General features: G+C 39.2%; 2 protein-coding genes across 2 annotated transcripts; both read right to left on the bottom strand.

The window, feature by feature from the left end:
- Positions 1-4750: 4750 nt before the first annotated feature.
- Positions 4751-8116, bottom strand: LOC125199036. Its single transcript, XM_048097216.1, has 4 exons — positions 7892-8116; positions 7348-7837; positions 5373-6891; positions 4751-5267 (listed from the first exon to the last, which is right to left on the bottom strand). Exons 1-4 carry the CDS (start codon positions 8114-8116, stop codon positions 4751-4753), a joined length of 2751 nt encoding a protein of 916 aa, XP_047953173.1.
- Positions 8117-20077: 11961 nt separating this feature from the next.
- Positions 20078-21646, bottom strand: LOC125199037 (PTI1-like tyrosine-protein kinase At3g15890; the record flags this gene model as incomplete). Its single annotated transcript, XM_048097217.1, has 4 exons — positions 20078-20757; positions 20983-21245; positions 21341-21488; positions 21582-21646. Coding segments are annotated over 4 exons (1065 nt in total), but the record flags the coding sequence as incomplete, so codon positions are not given.
- Positions 21647-24311: the final 2665 nt, after the last annotated feature.

The raw sequence follows: 24311 nt of genomic DNA, 5'->3' as shown, positions 1-24311 counted from the left end.
CTTACTGAGGATGCAGATATTAGAAGCTCAGCAGAAAACTACTTTAAAGGTCTTCTTTCTGATGATGTAGGTTCTCTGGGAGAACCAGATTTGGGGATTCTCTCCACTCTCCCCTCTCATGTTAATATGGAATTGTTGGAGAAGGCTCCTTCGACAGAAGAGATAAGGAAGGTTGTTTTCAGCATCAATGCAGAGAGTGCAGCAGGTCCAGATGGGTATTCGGGCCTTTTCTTCCAAGCGTGTTGGGAGATCATAGGAGCTGATGTGGTGTCGGCAGTATTGGACTTTTTTGCGGGCTCTCAAATTCCAAGAGGTATTGCAGCTACCTTAATTGTTTTGATTCCAAAGAAGGAAAATCCCTCAAAATGGGCTGAGTTTAGGCCAATTAGCTTGTGTAACGTTATGAATAAGATTATATCTAAGCTATTGGCCTCAAGGTTGGCGCCTCTTTTACCCCTGATCATAGCTCCTAATCAAAGTGGCTTTATTAAAGGGCGGCTGCTTAGTGATAATGTGTTATTGGCTAAAGAATTGTTCCATGAAATTTGGAAAGGTGTGACTTCTCCTAATATGGTTCTAAAGCTGGACATGGAGAAAGCTTATGACCGAGTCCAGTGGCCGTTCTTGCTCAAAATTTTAAAGAAAATGGGCTTCTCTGACAGATGGGTAAAATTCATTGAAAATTGCATTTCTCCATGTTGGTTCTCGATCCTTATTAATGGGAGTGGGGCTGGTTTCTTTAAATCATCACGAGGACTTAGACAAGAGGATCCAATATCTCCCTCTCTTTTTGCCTTGGCTGCTGACTATTTGTCGAGGTTGCTTGATCGCCTCATTCTGGGACGTAAGGAGATGATGTACTGCACGGCAAGATATACTATGGGGATATCTCACTTGGCTTATGCAGATGATATTATTATCTTCTCGCAGGCTCAAAGATCGGCTATTTTAGAAGTGAAAGATTGTTTAAATCACTACATGCAAGTCTCGGGACAGAAGGTCAATGTGGAGAAGAGCTGCTTCTATCTTGATAAGAAGCATCTCGATTGGGCAGAAGAAGTGAAAGAGGTGAGTGGCTTTCAACAAGGATGTTTCCCTTTTCTATACCTTGGTGTTCCGATCTTTAAGGGACCAAAGAAGACAAGTTTGTTCATGTTTATTAGAGAAAGAATATCTGCGAGAATTCACAGCTGGGGCCACAGACACTTATCGTTTGGGGGGAGGCTGACTTTAATAAGGAGCGTTCTTGGAGCCCTCCCAATTCATATTTTCCAGGTGTTGGATCCTACAAAGGGGGCCTTGAAGCTGATAGAGCAAGTAATGGGCAGATTCTTGTGGGGGTCGTGTTATTCCTCAAACAAGACTCATTGGATTAAGTGGCAGAGAGTGTGCCTTCCCACTTCTGAGGGGGTCTTGGGTATCCGTAGCTTAGCAGATTCAGTGGAGGCCTTTAGCATCAAGATGTGGTGGCGGTTGAGAGAGCTAGATTCCCTTTGGGCTCAATGTATGTATCAGAAATATTGCTCATATTCGTTTCCTTTGGTGTTGTACATATCAAATAGGTTCAGCCCTACATGGAGAAGGCTTTTCAAGGTGGGAGATATTTGTCGGGAACAGGTCCGCTGGGTGTTAGGGAATGGCAACATCAGTGTTTGGTATGATTCATGGGTTCTAAACTCGCCCCTTGCAAGCCTATGCAGTTTTACGCCTTCTTGTCCTTCTCTGAAAGTTAGTGAGCTATGGTGGGAGGACCAGTGGGATGAAATGAGGGTGAGGTTGTTGGTGGAGGAAGAGGGTTTTTCGGAGGAGATTGCTGAGAAAATTCTTCAAATCCCCTTTGATAGGGGAGCTAGAGACCGGGGCCGTTGGAAGCGATCTAGTAATGGGGATTTCTCAACAGCCTCGGCTTGGGATTTGGTAAGGAAAAGAGCGGGGAAGAGACTGATTTATGAAATGATTTGGGGCAGAAGCATTGGATTATCTATTTCGATGTTTCTATGGCGACTCTTAGCCAACCGTGTTCCGGTGGATACAAAGATGCAATGGAGGGGAATTTCTCTAGCCTCAAAATGTAGATGTTGTGCTAAGCCTCAGGTGGAATCTCGATTACATTTGTTTGTGAATGGGGAGGCAGCTAGAAGAGTGTGGCATCACTTTTCAAGGTGGTTTCCCCAGGTACCGCCTTTTGTGGAGGTAGGAGATAACATAGAATTAAGGTTTAGATGGTGGCAACGCCATCTGGGACATCGATCTGGGCAACACCTTTGTACCATTATACCGTGTTTGGTTTTTTGGTTCATTTGGTTGGAAAGAAATGAAAACGTGCATAGGGAAAAGCTTTTCGAAGTTGCGAATGTGGTTAAGAAGATTAATGCCCAGCTAAGGAATCTGGTTTTGGCTAAGATACTAGGCCCTGTTCATTGGAAGAATTGTAGCCCGCAACTGGATGTGATGGGTGGTGAAGCTTGTGGGGTGCGTAGGAGGGCAGTTGGGAGGGTTCAGTGTAGACCACCGGATGAGGGGTGGCTCAAACTCAACGTGGATGGAGCCTTCTCTCAGTCGCTTCAAAGGGCTGGTGGAAGGGGTGTTTTGAGAAATTTTAAGGGTGATATCATTGCTGCTTTTTCTGCAGGTACTGAGCAGAACTCAGGGGTGGAGGCGGAGGCTGCGGCCTTACTCCTTGGAGTGTTGCTGGTCAAGCAGCACGGTAGCAGGATCTGGATCGAATCTGATGCGAATTTGATGGTGAGATGGTTGGCTTCTGGATAGCTCGGTCCGGTGGAAATCTGCACAGATCTTTTGAGGATCAGGAAGGAACTGATAGGTTTGGAATGGAAAGTGTCGCATATCTTTCGGGAAGGTAATAAAGCTGCTGATTTCCTTGCAGGGGTCGGTCTGCATTCGAGAGAACAGGTTATTTATACAGGTTCCTCGGCTCCTGCACAAGTCAAGGCATTATGTCGATTGGATCAACTTGGTCTTCCAAACTTTCGGTTTTGATATGGTTGGCTTTCAGCCTCCTAGCCTGATTTTAATGGCTGATCTTTTAGTTTCGGGTTATAGAGATGATAATGTAATAGAGTTTTTGATAGCTTGTTTCGTGTTGGACTATTCACTTTTGGGATAGTTTCGTTGTAAACATTCTGGTTCTGATGATATTTAGGGGATGAGGGTCCATCTTAACCCTCCACCGTAAAGGTATTTGATAAAAAAAAAAAAAAAAACTAAACAGATCTGCAGACACTAGACGAAGCAAAACAGGAAACAAGAAGAAAACATCAAATTCATCTAACAACTTTCTTTTCTCCCTTCGAATCCAACCTCAGACACTAAATCCACTCCGGATCCAAGCGTCCAACACGAACTCCACCAACAGAAACACTTCATTACTTCCGATTCGAACAACAACCTCGAAACAGTCAATAAACCACAGATCTATCACCAAATTCCCATATCAAACACCACAACATCAAAATAAAACAGAGATCGACATAATACTTGTAGAAATAAACTACCAGCAGAGAGATCTACGTAAATCGACTTGAAATTCAACTGCTAAACGCAAATCAACAAAGCGAAAAGACAATAAGTATCATCAACAACCAGGTCGACTCCCAAAAGTGAAGTTCGACAGCAAAAACGAGCAAAACAACTGAAATTAAAAGGAATTGTATCTTCATCCACACTCGGACGGTGTTACCAACAGTGAAACTTCTAAAGAAAGTAACCTTTCGTACCTGACTACCCCAGATCTCCCATTCCCAAGTGTGTGTAATGTGTGTGAGCTAAGAAGAGTGAAAAGTTTCCTGATGTGCGTTGCATGCTCTTCTATATATAGGCGTAGGAGTGGGCCCAGCGAGGTATAGATAAGACTTTGTTGCCCTCAGCTATTGACTCCTCTATCACGCCTTCTTTTCTTTTAAATCCTACTCACTTCATTTGTTTCCTTCGCTAGACCGTCTCCTTCAGCACTTCCTCGATCTAGCGATTTTTCTTCACCCACCTGGCTTAGGAAACGTGTTAGACCCAACAAATTATAACATTTTTCACATATAACCGATGCATGAAATTAGACCCAAAGATGATGCGATATGGGGACATCCCGATAGGAGTTTTGTAGGCTGTCCAATATGCCCACAGAGCATCCTCCAACCTTGTGCTCCAATCTTTTCTGGAGGGGTTGACTGTCTTCTCTAAGATGCTCTTTATTTCTCTGTTTGAGATCTCCGCTTGCCCGTTGGCTTGAGGGTGGTAAGGACTAGATAGGCGGTGATGAACCCCGTACTTCTTAATCAATGCTTTGACCGTTCGGTTGTAGAAGTGAGTCCCTTGATCGTAGATGATTGCCCTTTGTATCCCAAATCGGCTGAATATATGACTCTTGAGGAACTTGGTCACTTCTTTAGATTTGCAAGTGTTTGTGGCCTTGGCTTCTATCCACTTTGATACATAGTCAACTGCCACCAAGATGTAGGAATTCTCATAAGACGAGGGAAAAGGACCCATGAAGTCCATGCCCCAGATGTTGAACACTTCGCAAACAATCACTGGAACTTGCGGCATTTCATCCCTTGCGGAGATCCCACCGGTCAGTTGGCAACGGTCACAGCCCTTGCAGAACTCATATGCATCTCTGTTCAGTAGTCGGCCAGTAGAATCCGCTACCCAGCACCTTTCTTGCAGTCTTCCTTGGCCCGAAATGTCCTCCACATGCCAAGGAGTGACAGTGTGTTAGTACATCCCGTTGCTCCTAGTCAGGAACACATCTCCTTATAACTTGGTCGGTTCCTGCCTTCCACAAGTATGGGTCGTCCCAGAAATAATACTTTGCTTCACTCTTGATCTTCATCCTCTGAGCCTTTGTCACGTTTGGCACCATTGGTAGCTCTCCCGTCACTAGGTAGTTGGCCAAGTCCGCATACCAGGGTTCATGTCCTACTTTCTCCTTGCCCTTGGTTGTTGCGTCCTGCCCAGTAAGCCTCATTACTTCTTCCCAGTCGATCTTCCTTGCGGAGAAAATCACTTCACACAAATGCTCTTTCGGGAATCGATCTCTCACATCCTCACTGTTCCCTTCTTGTATTATTCTGCTCAAGTGGTCCGCTACTTTGTTTTCAACCCCCTTTTTGTCTTCTACCACCCAAACAAATTCTTGTAAAAGCAGCACCCATCTGATCAATCGGGGTTTTGACTCTTTCTTCGCAATGAGATACTTAATGGCCGCATGATCAGTATAGACGATGACTCTGGATCCTAGTAGGTACTGCCTGAACTTTTCGAACGAATAGACAACAGCCAACATCTCCTTTTCGGTGGTGTCATAATTCCGTTGGGCTTGATTCAAGGTCTTAGATGCATAGAATATCACGTACCTCTTCCCATCGATCTTCTGACCCAGTACGGCCCCCACTGCATAGTCACTAGCATCGCACATCACCTCGAAGGGGTGATCCCAGTTAGGAGCTTGAATAATCGGTGCAGAGATCAATTTTTCCTTAAGGAGGTCGAAAGCAGCCTTGCAATGCTCGTCGAAAACAAACTCCACCTCGTTCTGGAGAAGTCTGGTAAGGGGTTGGGCAATCTTGGTGAAATCCTTGATGAATCTTCGATAAAATCCAGCATGGCCCAGAAAACCCCTTATTCCTTTTTGATCAGTAGGGAAGGGTAGTTTGGATATGACATCCACCTTAGCTTGATCCACCTGGATTCCCTTTTCTGACACCACGTGTCCTAAGACAATTCCTTCTGTAACCATAAAGTGGCATTTCTCAAAATTTAAAACCAGGCTCTTTGTTTGGCATCTTTCTAGCACCGCATCCAAATGTTGCAAGCACGAGTCGAAAGAGTCTCCGTAGACAGTGAAATCATCCATAAAGATCTCTATACAATCTTTAATCAAATCTGAGAATATGCTCATCATGCACCGTTGGAAAGTACCGGGGGCGTTGCATAAGCCAAACGGCATACGCCTATACGCATAGGTTCCAAACGGACAAGTGAACGTGGTCTTATCCTGGTCCTCCGGGTTCACGTAGATTTGAAAGTAACCACTGTACCCATCCAAAAAGCAGAAGTACTTCCTCCCAGCCAGTCGCTCCAACATTTGATCGATGAATGGCAGGGGGAAATGGTCCTTCCTGGTTGCAGTGTTCAGCTTTCGGTAATCTATACACATTCGCCATCCAGTGACTAGTCTGGTGGGCACTAGCTCATTCCTCTCATTCTTAACCACCTGGATCCCTGACTTCTTGGGGACCATATGGATTGGGCTGACCCATTCACTATCGGGTACCGAGTATATAATGCCCAGTGAGAGTAACTTCAAGATTTCCTTCAGTATCTCTTCCCGCATGTTTGGGTTCACCTTTCTTTGCGAATCTCTATGTGCCTTGGCTCCCTCCTCCAGCCTAATGTGGTGCATGCAGACGTCCGGGCTTATCCCCACCAGGTCCGTAAGGCTCCATCCAATAGCCTTCTTGTTTTTGCTCAGCACAGTTAGTAGTCTTGCCTCTTGCTCTTCAGTCAGCCCGCTATTGATGATTACAGGGAACGAGTCTTCCTCCCCGAGGTAGGCATACTTAAGGTTCGCTGGCAACCTTTTCAACTCCACTTGTGGGGGTAGTGTGTCTGTAGGTAGAGGGTTCTTTTTTGAATCCTCCTCTCGCTCTTGTTCACCATCTGATTTTTCCTCCATAATGGCCGGTAGCAAAGCCCCTACGGATCCCGCTAGTTCCGACTTCTGACAGAATTCTGTAATTGCTTCTTCGATCTCCTCGTCAGTTAACCCTCGGCTACTGATTAGATCACACCATGCAGCTGCTTCCACATCAGCCTGGGTATACACATCCAAGACTTGGAGTTTTTCCTGCAATAATTCGGTCTCAAGAAATTCTTGGACTAAAGGGTCAATTACATCAACATAACATAGATTTTCAGAATCTATTGGTTTTTTCATGGCTTCATTGATGTCAAAAACAAATTTCTCACCATTAAAGTCAATGCAAATTGTCCCCTCAGCCATATCCACAATTGTCTTAGCCGTTTTTAAAAATGGTCTTCCTAGCAATATCCCGCTAGACTCCCTAGCTTCTGGTTCACTCATTTTAATTACATAAAAATCAGCGGGATAAGTAAAGTCTCGTATCCTGACCAACACATTTTCTAACACACCCTCCGGATTTATACATGACCTATCAGCCAGTTGGATTAACACCCTAGTATTTGACAATTGTACCCCCTTCAACCGATTATAAATGGATAACGGCATAACATTGATAGATGCTCCTAAATCACACATTGCATGCTCGATTTTTACATCTCCAATTGTTATGGGTAAAGTAAACATACCTGGGTCGGCTCTCTTGGGTTGTAGTTTCTCCTGTACAATAGCTGACGCTATCCCTTCCACCATAATTTTTCCATCCTCCTGGGCCTTTCCGGCTATGAACTCCTTTATAAACTTCCCCAGAGGGGGCAGTCTCACGGCTTGGAGGAATGGTATTGTGACATCCAGCTTTCCGAAGATTGACATGAAATCCACAGGGTTTTCTTTCCTCCTCTTCGTAACAAACCGATATGGAAACGGCTTTTCTCCCTTAGCCTCTTCAGTTAGCCTTGGTGGAATTTCCTTTGGTGCCTCCTGGGGTTGAGGTCCCGATGCGGGTATTGCTCCTTCAGGTTGCTCGTTTCCAGGTTGTGTTTTTCCCTCCTTTCCTTCCGCAGTAGGCTTCTCGTTTAGAAAAAACGGATCCTCCATTTGAGGCAGAGGCCTCTTGAGCTCTTCCACTAAGACGGTGTCGCTCAGCACCTTTGCTCCACTAAACTCCCCAATAGGGTTCTTGAGTTAAGGTCCATTATAGGTTATTCCGGACCGCAGTGTAATCTTACTCACATTTGCCTTTTCAGGTACATGGACTGTAGATGGGAGTTTCCCTGAGTTCCCTTTCATTTCGCCCACCGAGTTAGCGAGCTGGGCCAACTGCATGTTCATCATATCCATATTTGCCCTATGCTCCTTCTGGGCACTTTGCATTCCTTGCATTGTTTCATTACTGGACTGCAAGTCGCTTTTAATGCTCTGCTGCGAAGCAAGCATCTCTCCCATCATGTCCTCCATAGACCTTCTCGACCGATAACCCGGTGATGGAATTGGTTCGAGCCCCGGTGCTGGTAATGCTAGGGTGGTGGGTTTGACTGATAACCCGAGAAATTTTGCTGGTTTTGGTTTTGTGGGTACTGGTTATACTGGGCAGGAGGGTTGTACTGGTCGTGGTTGTGCTGGTACTGAATTTGGTGTTGTTTGTGGCTGTTATGTTGGGGCCCTGGGTTAAATTGGTTCTGGTTTTGGTTCGGTTGTTTCGCTGATGGGGTGGTACATAGGCAGGGTTCGGGTTCTGGTTTTGAGGGTTTTGGTTCTGAGGATGCTGGTTTCTTCCTACCCAGTTAAACTGGTAGTCAGGGATTCGTTGGGCCACGGTTGGAATTTTGGTTTGGGTAGGGGTTGGGTTGATTTTGAGCCTGATTTTGGTTCTGATTCTGATTTCTATCTCCCCATCGGAAGTTTTGGTGGCCCCTCTACGGTGCATCCATCTGCCTTCCCGGAATCCAATTGCCGTTGGAATTATAGTATCCTGCGGCATTTGCTTGTTCCACATCTGGCGAGTTGTCCTGCTGATCATATGGTAGTTTTGGGGCCTCTTTGCCTCCAGTCGGAGAAGGTGGTGGAGTGTTTTGCTTGATTGCAGTCAGTAATTCTTTCTTTAGTTCCTCCATCTTCAATTCCATCCTTTCCTCCTAGTCAGTAGCAGAAGCACTTGCTACCCTTTCTCTGTTGTACCCATCCCTTGCGTTGTCGTACGTCTTCTTCGCATTCAACAGTTTATATAACACCTTCTTGGCTTCACTGACTCTCAACTGTGTGAAATCGCCTCCGGATGATGAATTCGCCAGATCCTTTGTTTCCTTGTTCATCCCTTCATAGAAGGTGTGGTGCACCTCTATCTCCTTCATGCGATGGTTGGGGCATGACTCCAGAAGATTCATGTACTTCTCCCAGTACTCGCTCAGGGTTTCATCGTATTCTTGCTTTATGCACGATATTTTCCTCTTCAATGCACTTGTCTTTGAAGACGGGAAGAACTCAGCTAGGAAAACTGACTTGAAATCGGCCCATGTATTGATGGAGTCGGCTGGCAGGCGCATGAACCAGGTGTTGGCCTCTCCCTTTAGGACAAAAGGTAGGGCTTTCAGTCTGTAATCATCCTCGCTTGCTCCTGCTGGCCGCCTCTGCGCCTTACAGATTTTGCAGAACTCATTTAAGAATTCGTAGGGTCCCTCGTAACTCTTCCCACAGTACGTCGGTAGGATTGCAATAACGTGGGGTTTCACATCACAGGCGGTCTGGCCTGGGGTGACCACTATGGCTTGTGGGGGATCTCCGTCAGCGTGTGCGGTAAGTGTTGCGAGCTCGGGATCGTCCTCACCTTGGTCAACCATTCTCACTAGTGTTCTTACTGGTTGGGGTGGAAGCTCCGGGAGTTGGTACTCTAGATCTTCTTTCTCCTCGTCGCTGCTCGTGCCTAGGTCGGACAAAGGTGCTGTCGACAGACCAGAACGAGTGGTAACGAGTATCGTTCCTCGGGGAAGTATGCTTGGTCTCCACTGGCCAGGAGCCGAGCCACTTCTCATAAACTGAAAATAAAAAGAAAAGGAAAATTATAAACAGTATGTACACCAAAAAGATCACACACAATAACAGGTATGAACGCCATCCATCCCCGGCAACGGCGCCATTTTGAAAGTGCAGGTTTTTTCTCGGTCAACGTATGTAATTGCAAGTGTATCCAACTGATCAGGATGAGATTCCCGACCCAGCCGAGTCGTTGGCACGATAACCATAACCTGGTATCAAACAAATATTCCTCAACCCACTTCTACTGGCTTAGTATAATGGAGGTAAGGGTCGAATCCCACAAGGATGGACACGTTCGGATACTGTGGTGACATTCCTGGGTGTTTTTTGGTTAGCTACCACGCTTGGGTTGAGATTTTACCTAGGCAAGAAATAAAGGTGGTACTCTACTGACTAGTAGGCGTGAAAATAACAGGCATGTGGTTGTGTTCGTGAAAATAGGGGACAAGGTGTCTCAGAGGTATATGAAAAGTAGACAGTTACTAAAAGAGGAAATTTAGACAACAAGGTATATCTGGTGGCTGGTTGGCTTTCTGACAGGTCTGGAAGGTACAACTGAAAAGTAGGGAACAAAAGCAAAAGTAACTTAAAAGTAAAGTGGTCCAAACTAAAGTTGATTTTGACGTTTTCTTCTTCACCAAGTATTAACAGAAATCATATGAACACAAACACCATAACTAAACTCAGATTCATAACTTCAAACTCAAGATCCATAGATTAAAATGCTCAAACTTAAAATGAACGGCGAAACTGCAGTTTACCTCTACTGACTAACATGCAAGGTGGTGATTATAATGCAGAACGAAAGACTCATGCACGAAAATTAGACTGAAACATAACTACAACCTCAGATCAACAACTCCAGATAAGAAAACACTTAGAAATTAAAAGCAACGACTAGATCTAACTTTCCTAGGCAGAATGAAGCAAACTCGAACCAAAGCGACATACAAAATAGAAACTTCATAACTTAAACGTTTGGATCTTCACAAAGTACTTCAAAAGGCAACAACGATAAATGTATGCAACAAATCCAACGACGAAAACAGGTAAAGATTAAACTAGAAAGTAAAATAACGATCGTTTTGCCACTCCGGGCGATGATACTGCTATACTACTACGGCAAACTGGCTGGAACGGTAGAGTGATGAATCTCCGGCAGACTTTTGGACGTCAAGTGACCATAGCTCTGGCGAGGAACGAGAAAGTGGATGATGCTGAAGGACTGATCTTCTAGAGAGAATTCTACTAAGTGTGTATGAGAGCCGAACTTCGAACCTCCTCTTTTCTCTCTCCAAGTGGCTTCTTTTATAGGGAGGCTTGCCCTTGATTTTAGGGTAGACTTCCTTCACGATTTGACTTTTCTGCCCTTGTTAATGATCATCCCAGCTATCCTTCTTCTCCATCTCAAGCCTTTTCTCTGGCATGCATCCTGGTCAGTATTGCACCCTTCTAGCGCTCTTTTCACTTGCGTCACCTGAATCGTCTCCTACTGACTTGGATCCCTTAATCCTGCACACTTGAGCAACTGTTTTGTAGATAATACATGCATTTCACGACATCCTGACCAGTAACCAAGGCTTAGAATACGACTTATCACGTATCAAGTAGGTACATGAATGACAAAATCTCAACCCCCAAACATCTCCAATCAACATTTCCCACTCTCAAGAACCATCACTCATCCACCTAGAACTTCAAGTCAAGGTGCACTTCAAAGTAAGTCCAAGCATAAGATCCTACAACTCAAACCGTCGTCATTGACTCATCAAGCAATACTTATCATATAGACCTGTGGATTTCAAATCAAACATCTTTAACTCTACCAAGCCATTTACGAAATACCCATAATGCATTAACAATAAAGTCCAAGGTCTTTATCCAAAGGTTGTAATGGGGCTAAGGATGAGATAGGATAAATATGGATAGTAGCTCAAAAACTACATATTTGAGTGCCTATTTCTTCACTCCTACAACTTTCTTCCAAAGAACCAAACAATAAACATTTTACAACCCACACTTTTACTCCCCCAACTTGAGATCTTTTCTAGACAAGATTACATCTTTACAAACAAGAGAAGTTCTAACTTTATTTCATTTTTTTATTTTCTCTTTTTTTCTTTTTTTTTTTTTCAAAGGCCTCGACTTTTACAATATGAAGGCCCTCTTTTTCCTTACAAAGAACTTCATTCTCTACACTTAAACATTACATCAAATCTGAAAAAATCTCTAAACTTTGATAGAACACCACCCAACATTCACAACACAATCAACAAAGCTCAAACTTGTATTTAGCACCCAAATAGTAGTAAGGTTTATTGACGAGGCTAAAATGAGGCTTATTTTAGTAGCTAAGTTATTGGCAAAGTGTTTGCACAAAACAATGGGGATTAAGCTCAAAGTGGCTTCTAGGGGATCATTTGTTGGACTAGGCATGTGATCATTTGGCCATGTAGTTCATCCTAGTGCCTTATCGTTCCTTATCATTAACACATATGAATGCAAGCATACAACTCAATAAAGCAAATCAATCCAAGATAATTTCCACAAGACATATGGCTTTCATACTCTCCTCAACTGAAGAAATCGGTTGTAGTCACAAAATGCTCTTTCAAATAGAACAATGCACAAATTTCATCCATCCTAAGCTTCAAAGAACAAGTAAAATCAAGCAAGATTTCCCAACCAGAAAGCCGAAGATAAGTCATGCATCCGTCAACTGTATTGATTCAAAAACACATTTGGCAAAGAATACACCCCACAAACATGCTTTATGCATAGAAACTCATTCAAACTCATTCAACCCCCCAAACTTAAATGCTTCATTGTCCTCAATGCAAGTAAAAAAGAACATAAAAAGTAAAGGGAAAAGAAGACTCCCAAAAGTTGACATGATGTCCATAGTGCATTCGGGTGGGAGGATGGGTGTAAATTCCTTTGCAGGTGTGCTTCCTCATAAGCTCCAATGTAAGTCTTATCTCCATGTTACTCCTACACACATCAAACAAAAACAAAACAAACATAAAAAAAAACACTCAATTCATAAAAATACATCGAAGGAAAGAATTGAGTAAACAAAACCCTCGATTTATTAAAAGAAAAATAAACTAAAAACTCATTGGGTTGCCTCCCAACCAGTGCCTTTGTTTAAAGTCGTTGGCTCGACTTGGTCTTCTAGCTACAACTCTGAAACAAAAAGTAAAATGTTAGAAAACTATACAAAATAAAAACAAAAATAATCCTAAATTAAATAACTAGTTGCCGGGGCGGCAACGGCGCCAAAACTTGATGTGTATTTTTAGAGCTTTAAAGTCAATAGAAATTTGACACTCAAGTTTAACATAGTAACTATAAAACTACAACTTAACTGCAAAAATACAGTTGTATTTGTAATACTTAGGGTGTCGAACCACATGGAGGCGTATGGTTATCTAATTCGAAAGCAAGTAAATTTTGGAATTTTTTGATTGAGAAACTAAATTGAAACAAAGACAAGTGAAGAAATAATGACAACACAAAATATAACCAAGAGAGTGAGAACATTGCTCCCAATATGCTCAAGATGTGAATTAACTTAATGGACCAATAAACCAATGGATTAAAGATTAATGTAATGAAAGTTGTAAATATCTCGTTCATTCTACTCACACTGAACATGTTCACAGATGCTTGAATTTAACCTTCCTGAACACTAAGATCAAATTCATACTCATCGGATTATTACTCCTACGGTAGCATGGTAAGCTCTAACCCAACTTCTAAGTTCCAACGTACATGATTCATTTACAAAATCAATTGAACATTCCTATGGAAGCACAGTAAATGTCCAACAATTATTGTAACGACATGTAAATTAACTTATCCAAGATTCATATGTTGAACACAATACAAATCTCAAACTCTTTATCTACATTTTCACATTTTAACCAACTTAAAGAGACATTGACTAAAAGACATGATTGAATAATAAATCAGGCTGGAATTATAATTCAATGTAAAAAGCACCGTAGAAATTTATCATAAATTAATACTAATCCATCGAATCCAAAAGTAATTCACATATTTCACAAATTAGGAGCAAAGTAAGAGTTTAGTTACACATCCACAAACAATAAAGAAGAATCATAGAACTCATGAAATTGATGTGTGGATGGTAGCAAATCTCCTCCGGGATGATCGAAGTTGAGTGATTGCCCTCCAATCTTCCTCATCTCTTCCTCTGATAATTTTTCTTGCAAATCTCTCTGAATATCCCCCAAAAACTGCCTCAAAACTATTTAAAAACGGAACTCAGCAGTTACTGCGTCATCGTACCCGGCAACGTGAATTATTAGGCATGAAATTCACCCGGCCGGGTGGCTCATTTTGAGCATATTCTGGACTCGCGATGCAGACTGGGCAATCTGTCAAACAGGGCAGCCTTGGCAATCTGTCAAACTGGGCAGTCTGTCAATGACCTTGTTCTCCATCCAAGCTCCATTGCATGTCTCGTTTCACCATCCATTCCGCTTCCTACACTCTAAAACATACTTTTGCAAGGATTAAACCTTATAAATCATGCAAAGTTATGTGGATAAAAATGTACTATTTGATTCACATCAACGTGTTTTGTGAGAAATGTGCAATTTAGAGCCTAAAAAGATAACTAAAAGTTGAAGTTGGAAATATGGAGCTTCTGAGCCGTCCAGCGGTCCGTTGCAACACATCCAGCCACCGACCGCTGAACGAATAGCGGTCCACTCTCGGAAAGTTGTGCTGAAAAATAGAACACGCTCATCGACCGCTCGAGTGTGCGCAGCGAAAGAATAGATACGAAGCAATGAACAAAACGGATATTAAATAAATAGGAACTGTATAACCAAAGTCGTTACTAACACATCCCTAGAATTCTACTTCCTCCGTTCTGCTTATGATGATACATTTTCCTTTTTAGTTTGTCCCAACTAAAATAACACATTTCCTTTATTGGAATCTTTCTCTCTCTAATTAATACACCCAACCATTTTTTTCTCATTTCTATTAAAATATTCATCTTTTTTTCTCTCTCTATTTTAATACTTACACCTTCCTTTTCTCTCTTCAATTAAACACTTTAACAAATAACTCCTAAAATCTCGTGCCGGCCAAGAAATGTGTCATCTTAGCCGGGATGAAGGGAGTATGAATTTAGTTCACATGATAGAATAAGCTAAAGACATAGTTTTTAGGGAAAACAATGAAAACATAAAGACTAAAGCAAATAAAACCAAAACGTAGAATTCTTGTAGTCTAGATCTTTTCTTGATTCCTTCTTCAAAACCCTTGAACTTTGATGATCAAAGAGGAACTCTCAAATATTTAGCTCTGGAATTATGCAGCAAAAAGAAGACTGCTGTTGGTGAAGTTTGAGGGGTATTTATAGCCTCCAATTCATGTACCACAGATATGACAAATATTTAGCACAATATGGTAAATCTTGGGGAGAAGGTAGGTCAAATTTGTGCGCCACGTTTTCCCAGCGGGCCGCTGCACCTTGGCCAGCGGTCGTTGTGGGTTGATCCGTAGCCTCTGTCTCTTGAACAGCGGTCAAGTTCTGGATAATTGCTTCACGTTTGAGTGACACATTCTGTGATGATCTATTGATTTGCTACATAATCGTGAGAGGAGTTTGGCGAGTTAGAACGACTTAGTTGACACTACAATTAGCTACCCTTAAAACGCCACTGTTATTTGAGAGTGAGGACTTTTCAAGGGTGTCGGGAGCTTTAGGGACTTACAAATCTAGGATTGTAAAAATTAAGTAAATTAAGAGTAACTAAAATTAGAGTGAGGATTTCCCTTAAAACTACACGAATTAGTTTATTATAATCCCTCCGTCCCAACTAAATTAAGTAAAAAATTTTGGGCACGCAAATTAAGAAATTGTGTTGAAAAGTATGAGAGATCAATAAAATAGAAAAAATAAGAGAAAGTAAAATTGGATGTTTTGTTATTAGTTAAAAAAAATGACTCAACTTAGTTGGAACAATCTAAAAATGAATACTACTCAACTAAGTTGGGACAGAGGGAGTAGTATAAAAGAATGAGTGGACTTTTGTTAAAGAAAAAATGAGCATATTAATAAAAATAAAGTATCACCATTTGTTAAATAGATGTGTGATCATGCTAACTTTCTTAAATTGCAAACTCTGCTAACCCATCAATGCAGTGTATTAAACATATCAACACGATTATATTGCAATGTCAACATAAACTTAGTTGATATTTTAATACACTGTGTTGACATTGATATTTTAATATAATCGTGTTGATATTTTTAATACACTTGTTGGATGAGTTAGCAAGTTAGTAATTTAAAAAAAGTTAGATCTAGCTGTTTGAAAAAATACTCATCATTTTCGAGAGTTAATAACTTAATATAGGTTTGCAAATACTCCCTATGTCCGCGATAGGTGTCCCGTTTTTTCATTTTTAGTCCGTCCACGAATAGGAGTCCCGGTCATAATTACTATAAATGGTAAAGAAGCTCCAAATTTCACTAACTCATTCCACTCACATATCATTTTAAACTAATATATACAAGCAAGACCCCTATTTCAATAACTTTTGTCACCTGCTTTTTAACTTTTCTTAAAATTCATGCCGAAAAGAAATGAGACTCGTATTCACTGACGAAGGAAATATATGTTTGTGTTTCTTGAAAATCATTTCGAATCATATATCGAAGATCTAATAAGTCGAGACAAATCAGATACTCCCTCCATCCCTCCGTCCCTCAAGAATATGCACTCTTTCCTTTTTAGTCCGTTCCACAAGAATATGCACTTTTCAATTTTGGAAACTCTTTTATCTCTAATGAGGTGGGACTCATTTCCCACTAATAATACTTTAATTACTTTTTCTCTTTATCTCTCTCTTACTTTATCAATTTTGCATTAAAATTCGTGCCGAACCCAAAATACATATTCTTTGAAGACGGAGAGAGGATTTAACCTTATATTTATTAAGAAATAGCTGTAATCCGTATATTTATATAAATATTTTGACTTTTCCCTATAATATAAAGCACAAATTATTGAATCTAACATGACAAAAATATCAATACCTCTTCCCATTATTATGTGTCGCAGTTTACAATTTGATCAGTTACATTTTTTATTGTATTTTACTAGTAATTTGATAATACTAATATATAAAAATAAGACTACATGCAGCTTATACAATTTACCAATGCATTAATCAACTATATATTATACGAAAACGCAAATGTATGAATCATATACTAAGGGCTTGATTGGTAGCTCTTAAGAAGCTATAAAACCCCGAAAAGGCCCAAATTTGCATCCCTTTTACTACCTTCTCTCCTGTTTGGTAGATCTAGCTCTAGTCGGCAAATCCGGAAGAAAAACTTCGGATCTTCCACAAAATCATACTGATTTCGGCGTTTTAGGCAATTCCTTTTCTTCGAAATTGTGTGGTATTATTTTTTGTTGCATCTCCAACAAAGATAGTTTCCTCTTCTTACCGATTTTGCCTTCCAACGGCTCGGCGACGCAGCTGTTGGTACCCATGAAGAAGGAGCCAGGAAGGCCCACATTCGTTGCTCTATAATCACAAATTCAAGCCCCGGCAGGTATTCCACTGCTGTACATAGGTCTAATGTGAAATCGCCATTGTTGCAGAAGCTAAACTTTTTAGGGTTGGGTGAGGAAAGAGCCATTGTTGCATCGGAGCGCGTAAGGGGAGGATCTGCAGATTGAGATCACGCACTTGGACGCCTCCACCTTTGACCGGGGCCTATTCAGCCACGTCATCGGGACTCCCTCGATTCCCTCTGGTTCGGTTTGAGCTAGCTCCGGTGCGGCCATTGATGAAGCAATTGGGGTGCTGTTAGGTTGGGGAATGCGAAATCGGAGGGGATTCCGGTGATAAAGGAAAATTGGGATTTTCCGGATGAGGGTTTTTGCAGTTGGGAGGACGAAGAGAGGGAGGGAGAGGCAGAGAAGGGAGGCGAAGAGATGGAGAGAGAGGCAGAGGGGTCAAGAGGAAGAAGAGAGGGAGAAGAGAGTCATTTGCCTTCAAAAAGGAAGGACATAAATGGTAGCACAATGTTTAGTATGACTTTCTAGTAAATTGACTTTGGCCTACCAAACAATGGCTTAAGCTAAAAAAGGTTTGTACCAAACATCATTAAAGCCAATATTAATAATCTAAAATTGTTGTAATTCACGTTAACTGGGATTCCAGTAAAAGCCCAAGATTGCTACCAATCATGCCCTAATTGTATTATGCGAAAAATAAAATGTAAACTAGAAATCAGTTCAAAGTCGAACCAATATTAATGCACTATTTATTTAACTCTTGCAAGTATATGGTGCAAATATACTATTGCTCGGATAGTTACACCATGATTATAAAATGTTTCATCAATATTTTAAAATAGCTACAAAAAATTTTAAGTTAGCATATATCATTCAAAAAGTTTGATCAGTATTAATTATTACATTAAGTCAAAAATCACTTACACCGTCAAAGTTTGATCAGTATTTATTATTACATTAAGTCAAAAATCACTTACACCGTCGCTTTTTCTTATTTTTCAACCTATTCACTCCATATGCCTAATTTCTTAGCATATTAACTTACTTAGTATTAAATGAGACCAATGTATATACGCATATTCCATCTAAGCGAAGAATGAGATAAATTTGCACGTCGTCGGTAGTTCAAGTGTTCAACGCTTTTAGCATATGGCTTTATTTTGCTGAAGTTTAGTGGCCGTCTTTAGTTAGCTACCTTATATTACTTGAACTTTTCAATGATTAATTACTAAAAATTGACGCTGGGACCATGAGTTCACCTAAACCACCAGCATATACACATCCTCACAATATGGGATATATACTTTATTAGTTATTGTATAATTAGTTTTGAGATCACATATCTAGTTAATCTTTCCTTTAGCGGCTAACATTCATAAGGTACAAAGTAGAAATTATAAATAGGCTTGAAATTGTATTGGAATCGTCCATTCGATCAAAGAGTTTTGAAAAAGAGAAAAATGTGATGAGACATTTAATTTTGTGAAATTAAATGACATAACATCGATCTGCGTTCGGAATAGATGACCGTGGTATATTCATTTTCTCAAATTCGATTCCCGATGAATGAGAAATAATAGATTAAAGTTCGTAAAAATTGCGAGCTATAAATGAGCTAGGGGCAAAAGCTAAGGGATTAATTAACAGTGTATTAACACTATTAACTATCCCACATAGGATAATTAATATAGATAGGTCTTTTGGGAGGCCAAACCAATCGGCAGTCTTCGTGCAATAGAGGACAATAAAACATCCCCTATTGTGTATGACGAGTCGCTTTCTTTGGGCACGTGATTTAAGAAATTGATATTTAAAGATTGAAGTGGAGAGAGAGTAAAGTAGAGAATAATCTTTCCTTAAGCTGCTAACATTCATAAGGTACAAAGTAAAATTATAAATAGGCTTGAAATTTGTGTTGGAATCGTGTGTCCGGTTAAAGTGTTTTGACCAATAATAAATGTGATAAGACATTTAAGTTTGTGAAATTAAATGACATAGCATCGATCTATGTTCGGAGTTGAAGACCGTGCTATAAATGAGCTATAAAAGACTAAGGGATTAACCAAATCTGTATTAAAACTAATAACTATCCCACATAAGACAGTTAATATAGATAGGACGTGTGGGAGGGCTAACCGATCGGCAGTCTTTGTGCAAGAGAGGACGATAAATGTCCGCTATTGCGTATAACCTACTGAGCCACTTCATTTGGGTACGATATTTAAGAACTTGATATTTAAAGAGTGAAGTGAAGAGGGAGTAAAGTATGAGAGAGAGAAAAAAAGAAGAGAATTGAAGAGAGAATAAAGTAGATGAAAGGAAAAGTATTATTTTTTGCTAAAAAGGAAAACGACATATTTATGATGGTACATTCCAAATAGATTAGTCACTCCCTTATGGTGGGATGGAGTCATGGAGGGAGTATAAAAATTGATCAATGATGTTGTGCATGCAAAATCCAAATTTTAATTCTAGACAAATTCCTAGTACTCATCTATCCACTAATAATCTTCTTATTTTGTCATTTAATTCTATCCACCAATAAATATCTTATTTAACTTTTTTATTATTTTTGGTAATACATCTTACGATTAACTAACATTATCTTACTCATATTTTATTATAAAAATAATACTCCATAAAATTCGGACTCACCTTCTACTAACCCTTTCCCCTAATTTTTCACTATATATTCTAAAATCCGTGCCGGATCAACTAGGTCTTGAATAATTGAATTGGTGGGCGGAGGGAGGAGTATATAACTAAAAACTAGAACAAATGATATACTCTAATTACATTTCCTGAACTCCACAAACCAATTATAACAACAATATAATTCACAAAGCAGTCTGATCAAATCTTAATCAAATATACATGGACAAAACCAAGAAACCAAGCTACGACGACGTCGTCTCCACATCATTGACTCGACCATCATCTTCATATTCATCCTCCGTATTATATTTGTGAATCCGTACCTCCCTCCTCCTACTCCCAACTCCGCTCTTGAGCCACGCCACCACCTCCACCATGCTCGGCCTGTTCTCCGCCTCTGCATCCGTGCACCGGAGGGCGATAGCGATGACTCTCTTGAGCTCGTCCCGGTCGAACCTGCCCTTCAACCTAGGGTCAGCAATCTGCTCAAACGCTCCCTTGTCGAGGAACGGCGTGGCCCACTGCACGATGTCGCGCTTCACACCCCCGGGGAGCTTCTCCAGGGGCTTCCTAGCGCTGATGATCTCGAGGAGCAGGATCCCGAAGCTGTACACGTCGCAGCTCTCAGAAACCTTCCCCCACATGGCGTACTCGGGTGCTAGGTACCCTAGGGTTCCTTTCACCCGCGTGGTTAAATGACTCACCCCTTCCGGTATCAGCTTCGCGAATCCAAAATCCGCTACCTTGGCATCGAATTCCGAGTCTAGAAGCACGTTGCTCGCCTTTATGTCTCTGTGTATGATGTGAGGCTTTGCCTCGTGATGCAAGTACCTTCAAATCACGCAACAAAGATCCAATCAATAACAAATTCGAGAAAGTGATGAAATACTGATAGCCGCCGGTAGTTTAAATGAGTTGAAATATTAATGATATTATAATGAATAAGACCCTATTGCCCTTAATTTTGAAAGGCGGCTATCAGTATAATTTCATCACTTACATTGATGATTGCTCGAAAGTTGGATAGTCTAGTATGATAAGATTTGAATTACTTACGCTATCCCCTCGGCTGATCCAATTGCGATGTTCATCCTTCGAGGCCAATCCAATAGGCCTTCGGGAGCGAGTTGTCCGTGCAAATGAGTGAGCAAGCTATGATTAGGCATATAATCATATACTATTAGCCTTTCATCTCCGCCAGCATAGAATCCTCTTAACCCTAGCAAATTCTTATGTCTAACCCTACCAAGAATCTCTACCTCAACGGCAAACTCCATCTCTGCTTTCGCGGTCATCGCCTTCAGCCTTTTTACCGCCAACTGCAGAGAAGGACAAATGAAATTTTATTTTTTTAAGGATTAATTTCTCTTTTATCTAAGGTTTCAAATTTTAAGAGACGAAACGAAAAAATTGCCTCGACTCCTTTACTTGTTCGGCCCCAATAAACGCTACCGAATCCTCCTTCACCGATTTTGTTATCGGTGTGAAAGTTGTTCGTGGCGTGGACCAGCTCTTTGAGTGTGTAGATATCCCATGGATAGTCTTTCTGCCTGCTTGAGCTACTTAATTTTGTAGAAAAAGATTTTAAAAAAATACTAACATGAAATATTTTGGAAATTAAAAATCATAGACATATAATTAAGGGGTGAAGTTACCTGGTCTTAGGTTGGTTCTCAATCGAGACGCTTAGGGCTCGTTTGGTAGCTATGTCATGTTTCGACTAGACATGATACCATTATGATAGTAATCATAGTTTCGATTAGTTAATTTACATATATTGGGTGTTTGGTAGATTAAGATAATTGTGAGTTATCTTATTGTAGTGTTTGGTACAATAAGTCACAAGTAAGGATTAAAATTATGATTGTCAAAATTATCCTCATTAGTTTAAGTTAATTACTAAACTATCATCATTTTACCCTAATTATTCCTATAAAATCGTTTTGTTTAAAATTAACATCTTTTCAAGCTAAACTCCTTACAAAAATTAGCATCTTTATATCAAAAAACTTATATTTATTTTGGTATTCTATTTTTGTGAGCATTAATAATTTTGGACAAATTTTATGAATAATCAATTATTATTTTGGACAAATTCTATATGAAAATATTTTATCAAGTACCAAATTTTATATGTTCAATTTTTTTGAAGTTTAAAGCGTTTGTGGATTGAACAACATCGTATATTTATGTTCAAAACAAAAGCAATTGCCTTCAAGTATTACGTAATTATAAGTATAATATAATATAATGTAAATAAAGTAATATAATGAGAATATAATACGATTTAATGTAAAGTAATATAACGAGAACATAAAGTAATATAATGAGAATATTATAATATAATATAATGTAAATAAAATAACAAAGTAATATAATTAGAACAACAAATTGACATCAACAAAATTCTTAATATGATTTAATAGGAAAATGACGTCCTTCAATACAACAACTAAGTAAAATTGATGGGTTAGAAATTTTGATGGGTAAAATTGTATTTTGCTAACTTAACTAGGCTTCCATGATAAATAACATAGGATTTTGGGTAGTTACAAATATGACTAAAACATAAGATTTTCAGTGGGCTTTGTGCGGGCCGGAAATAAACTATCATTTTGATATTATGAATAAATAAAATAAGTGACAATATCATTACATATTACATAAGACTAAATAATTTAGAAATATATACCAAGGTAGAGTATATAAATCTAATAAAATATTTTATATACAAATGAAATATTAGGAGATAATAATATCATTGTAAAATGATAAAATGATGAACTATAAAACAAATAAAAAGCACACATGTATAAATATGAATAAAATCTAATAGTAAATAAAACAATAATTCGTAAGTGTACTTATATTTGTAAACAATCTTGAAAGTAGAATAATTCGTAATTCATGTAATCATGGTAGAATTAATTTTCAAATCGTAATTGAATCCACGAATACAATTTTATATGTAATCAAAGTGTAAAGAATGGAATGTTGTTTGAAAATTCAAAACCTAACACAAATTTAATTCCATAATTTTAGGGATAGATGCATAATTATAGGGATAGATTGTAACTAATTTAGATTTATGTAACGCATGTAAATGTAATTCAAAATTTAGTGTTACATATATATATTATACTAAACAATTAAATATCTCTACCATTTTAAATAGTAGTACGATTTTGCATACAAATTTTTCATTTCCTAAACCCTCCCTCTTCTGTTTATGCAATCCTTCATTTTCTCTTTATCTTCTTATACTGCTGCCAGCAAAATATTCACCACCAAATCCTCTTGAAGTGCTCGTGTCGTTCTTCTATATCGATTTCTCTTTCTTCCTTTCCTCTTGCCTTCCCTTCTTTTTCTATATTGTTTCCTGAAATAAATTATAAACACTTTCTATATATTTTCAAAATAAAACAAAATATTGACATTTCGAATACAATTTTAGAAAAAAATGTGTTCGTAAACAGTGTAACTCCAGATATGGAGTTTCATTGTTCAAAAACCCATCGTCTTGTGCTGGCGTTTTTCATTGTTGAACTTGAGTAAAAGAATTATTTTGTGAATGAGGTATTTATAGAGATTTGCTTTGTTTCAATTGACTCTTCTTATTCATGTATTAATTAGCATTTGTTGTAGAATATAGAGAAATTTAATGTGTTAATTAGGATTGACCATAAAACCAAAACCGTTTAATTTCTATCGTTAATTCCTTTTTATTTTATTTTATCATAATACTCATAAATGCATTTTTTGTAATATTTTCTAAAATTATCCTTTTATATGTATAAATAGATATATTATAATGTATTAATGGGATGTATAAAATTTCGGATATTCTCATGATACTAAATTTCCTTCATATTCACAGTCATTGGGAATAATAATTATAATTAATTGCAAGAATAATGACCCAAAATTTATTCATAATTGGCAGTTACAAAATGCACATATTTCTTGCATAACTGCACGAAATTTAACACCAAAATTTATTCATGATTGTTAGTTACACCAAAATTTGTATATAATTAAAATTCATACCCAAAACTTATAAATATTTCAAAAGAAGGTCAAAACTCGGCTTTTATATATGTATAGATATCTAATGGCTATTATTGAGTTGTAGTTAGCAATTAAGCATTGAGTTAGCAATATAACACTCCCATATTCGTATAATTCTCATTTGATAATTTTCACATCATATGCACATGTGTTATGTCAAATGTCATATATGAGTATTATTTGTTAAAATAACTAAAATGTCCGTCTCAGCTAAGATGTCACTTTTTTTGCACATGTCTTTATTGCATAGGTTTGTGTATTCAATCGTGGAAATTAAATACGATAACAATTGACGTATAAAGTTATTGTATTCAGAA

The sequence above is a fragment of the Salvia hispanica genome, unplaced genomic scaffold (assembly GCF_023119035.1).
Source record: "Salvia hispanica cultivar TCC Black 2014 unplaced genomic scaffold, UniMelb_Shisp_WGS_1.0 HiC_scaffold_361, whole genome shotgun sequence".
NCBI classification, from domain to species: domain Eukaryota; kingdom Viridiplantae; phylum Streptophyta; class Magnoliopsida; order Lamiales; family Lamiaceae; genus Salvia; species Salvia hispanica.
Note: the sequence above shows the minus strand (reverse complement) of the source record. Positions and strands in the feature narration are given on the sequence as shown.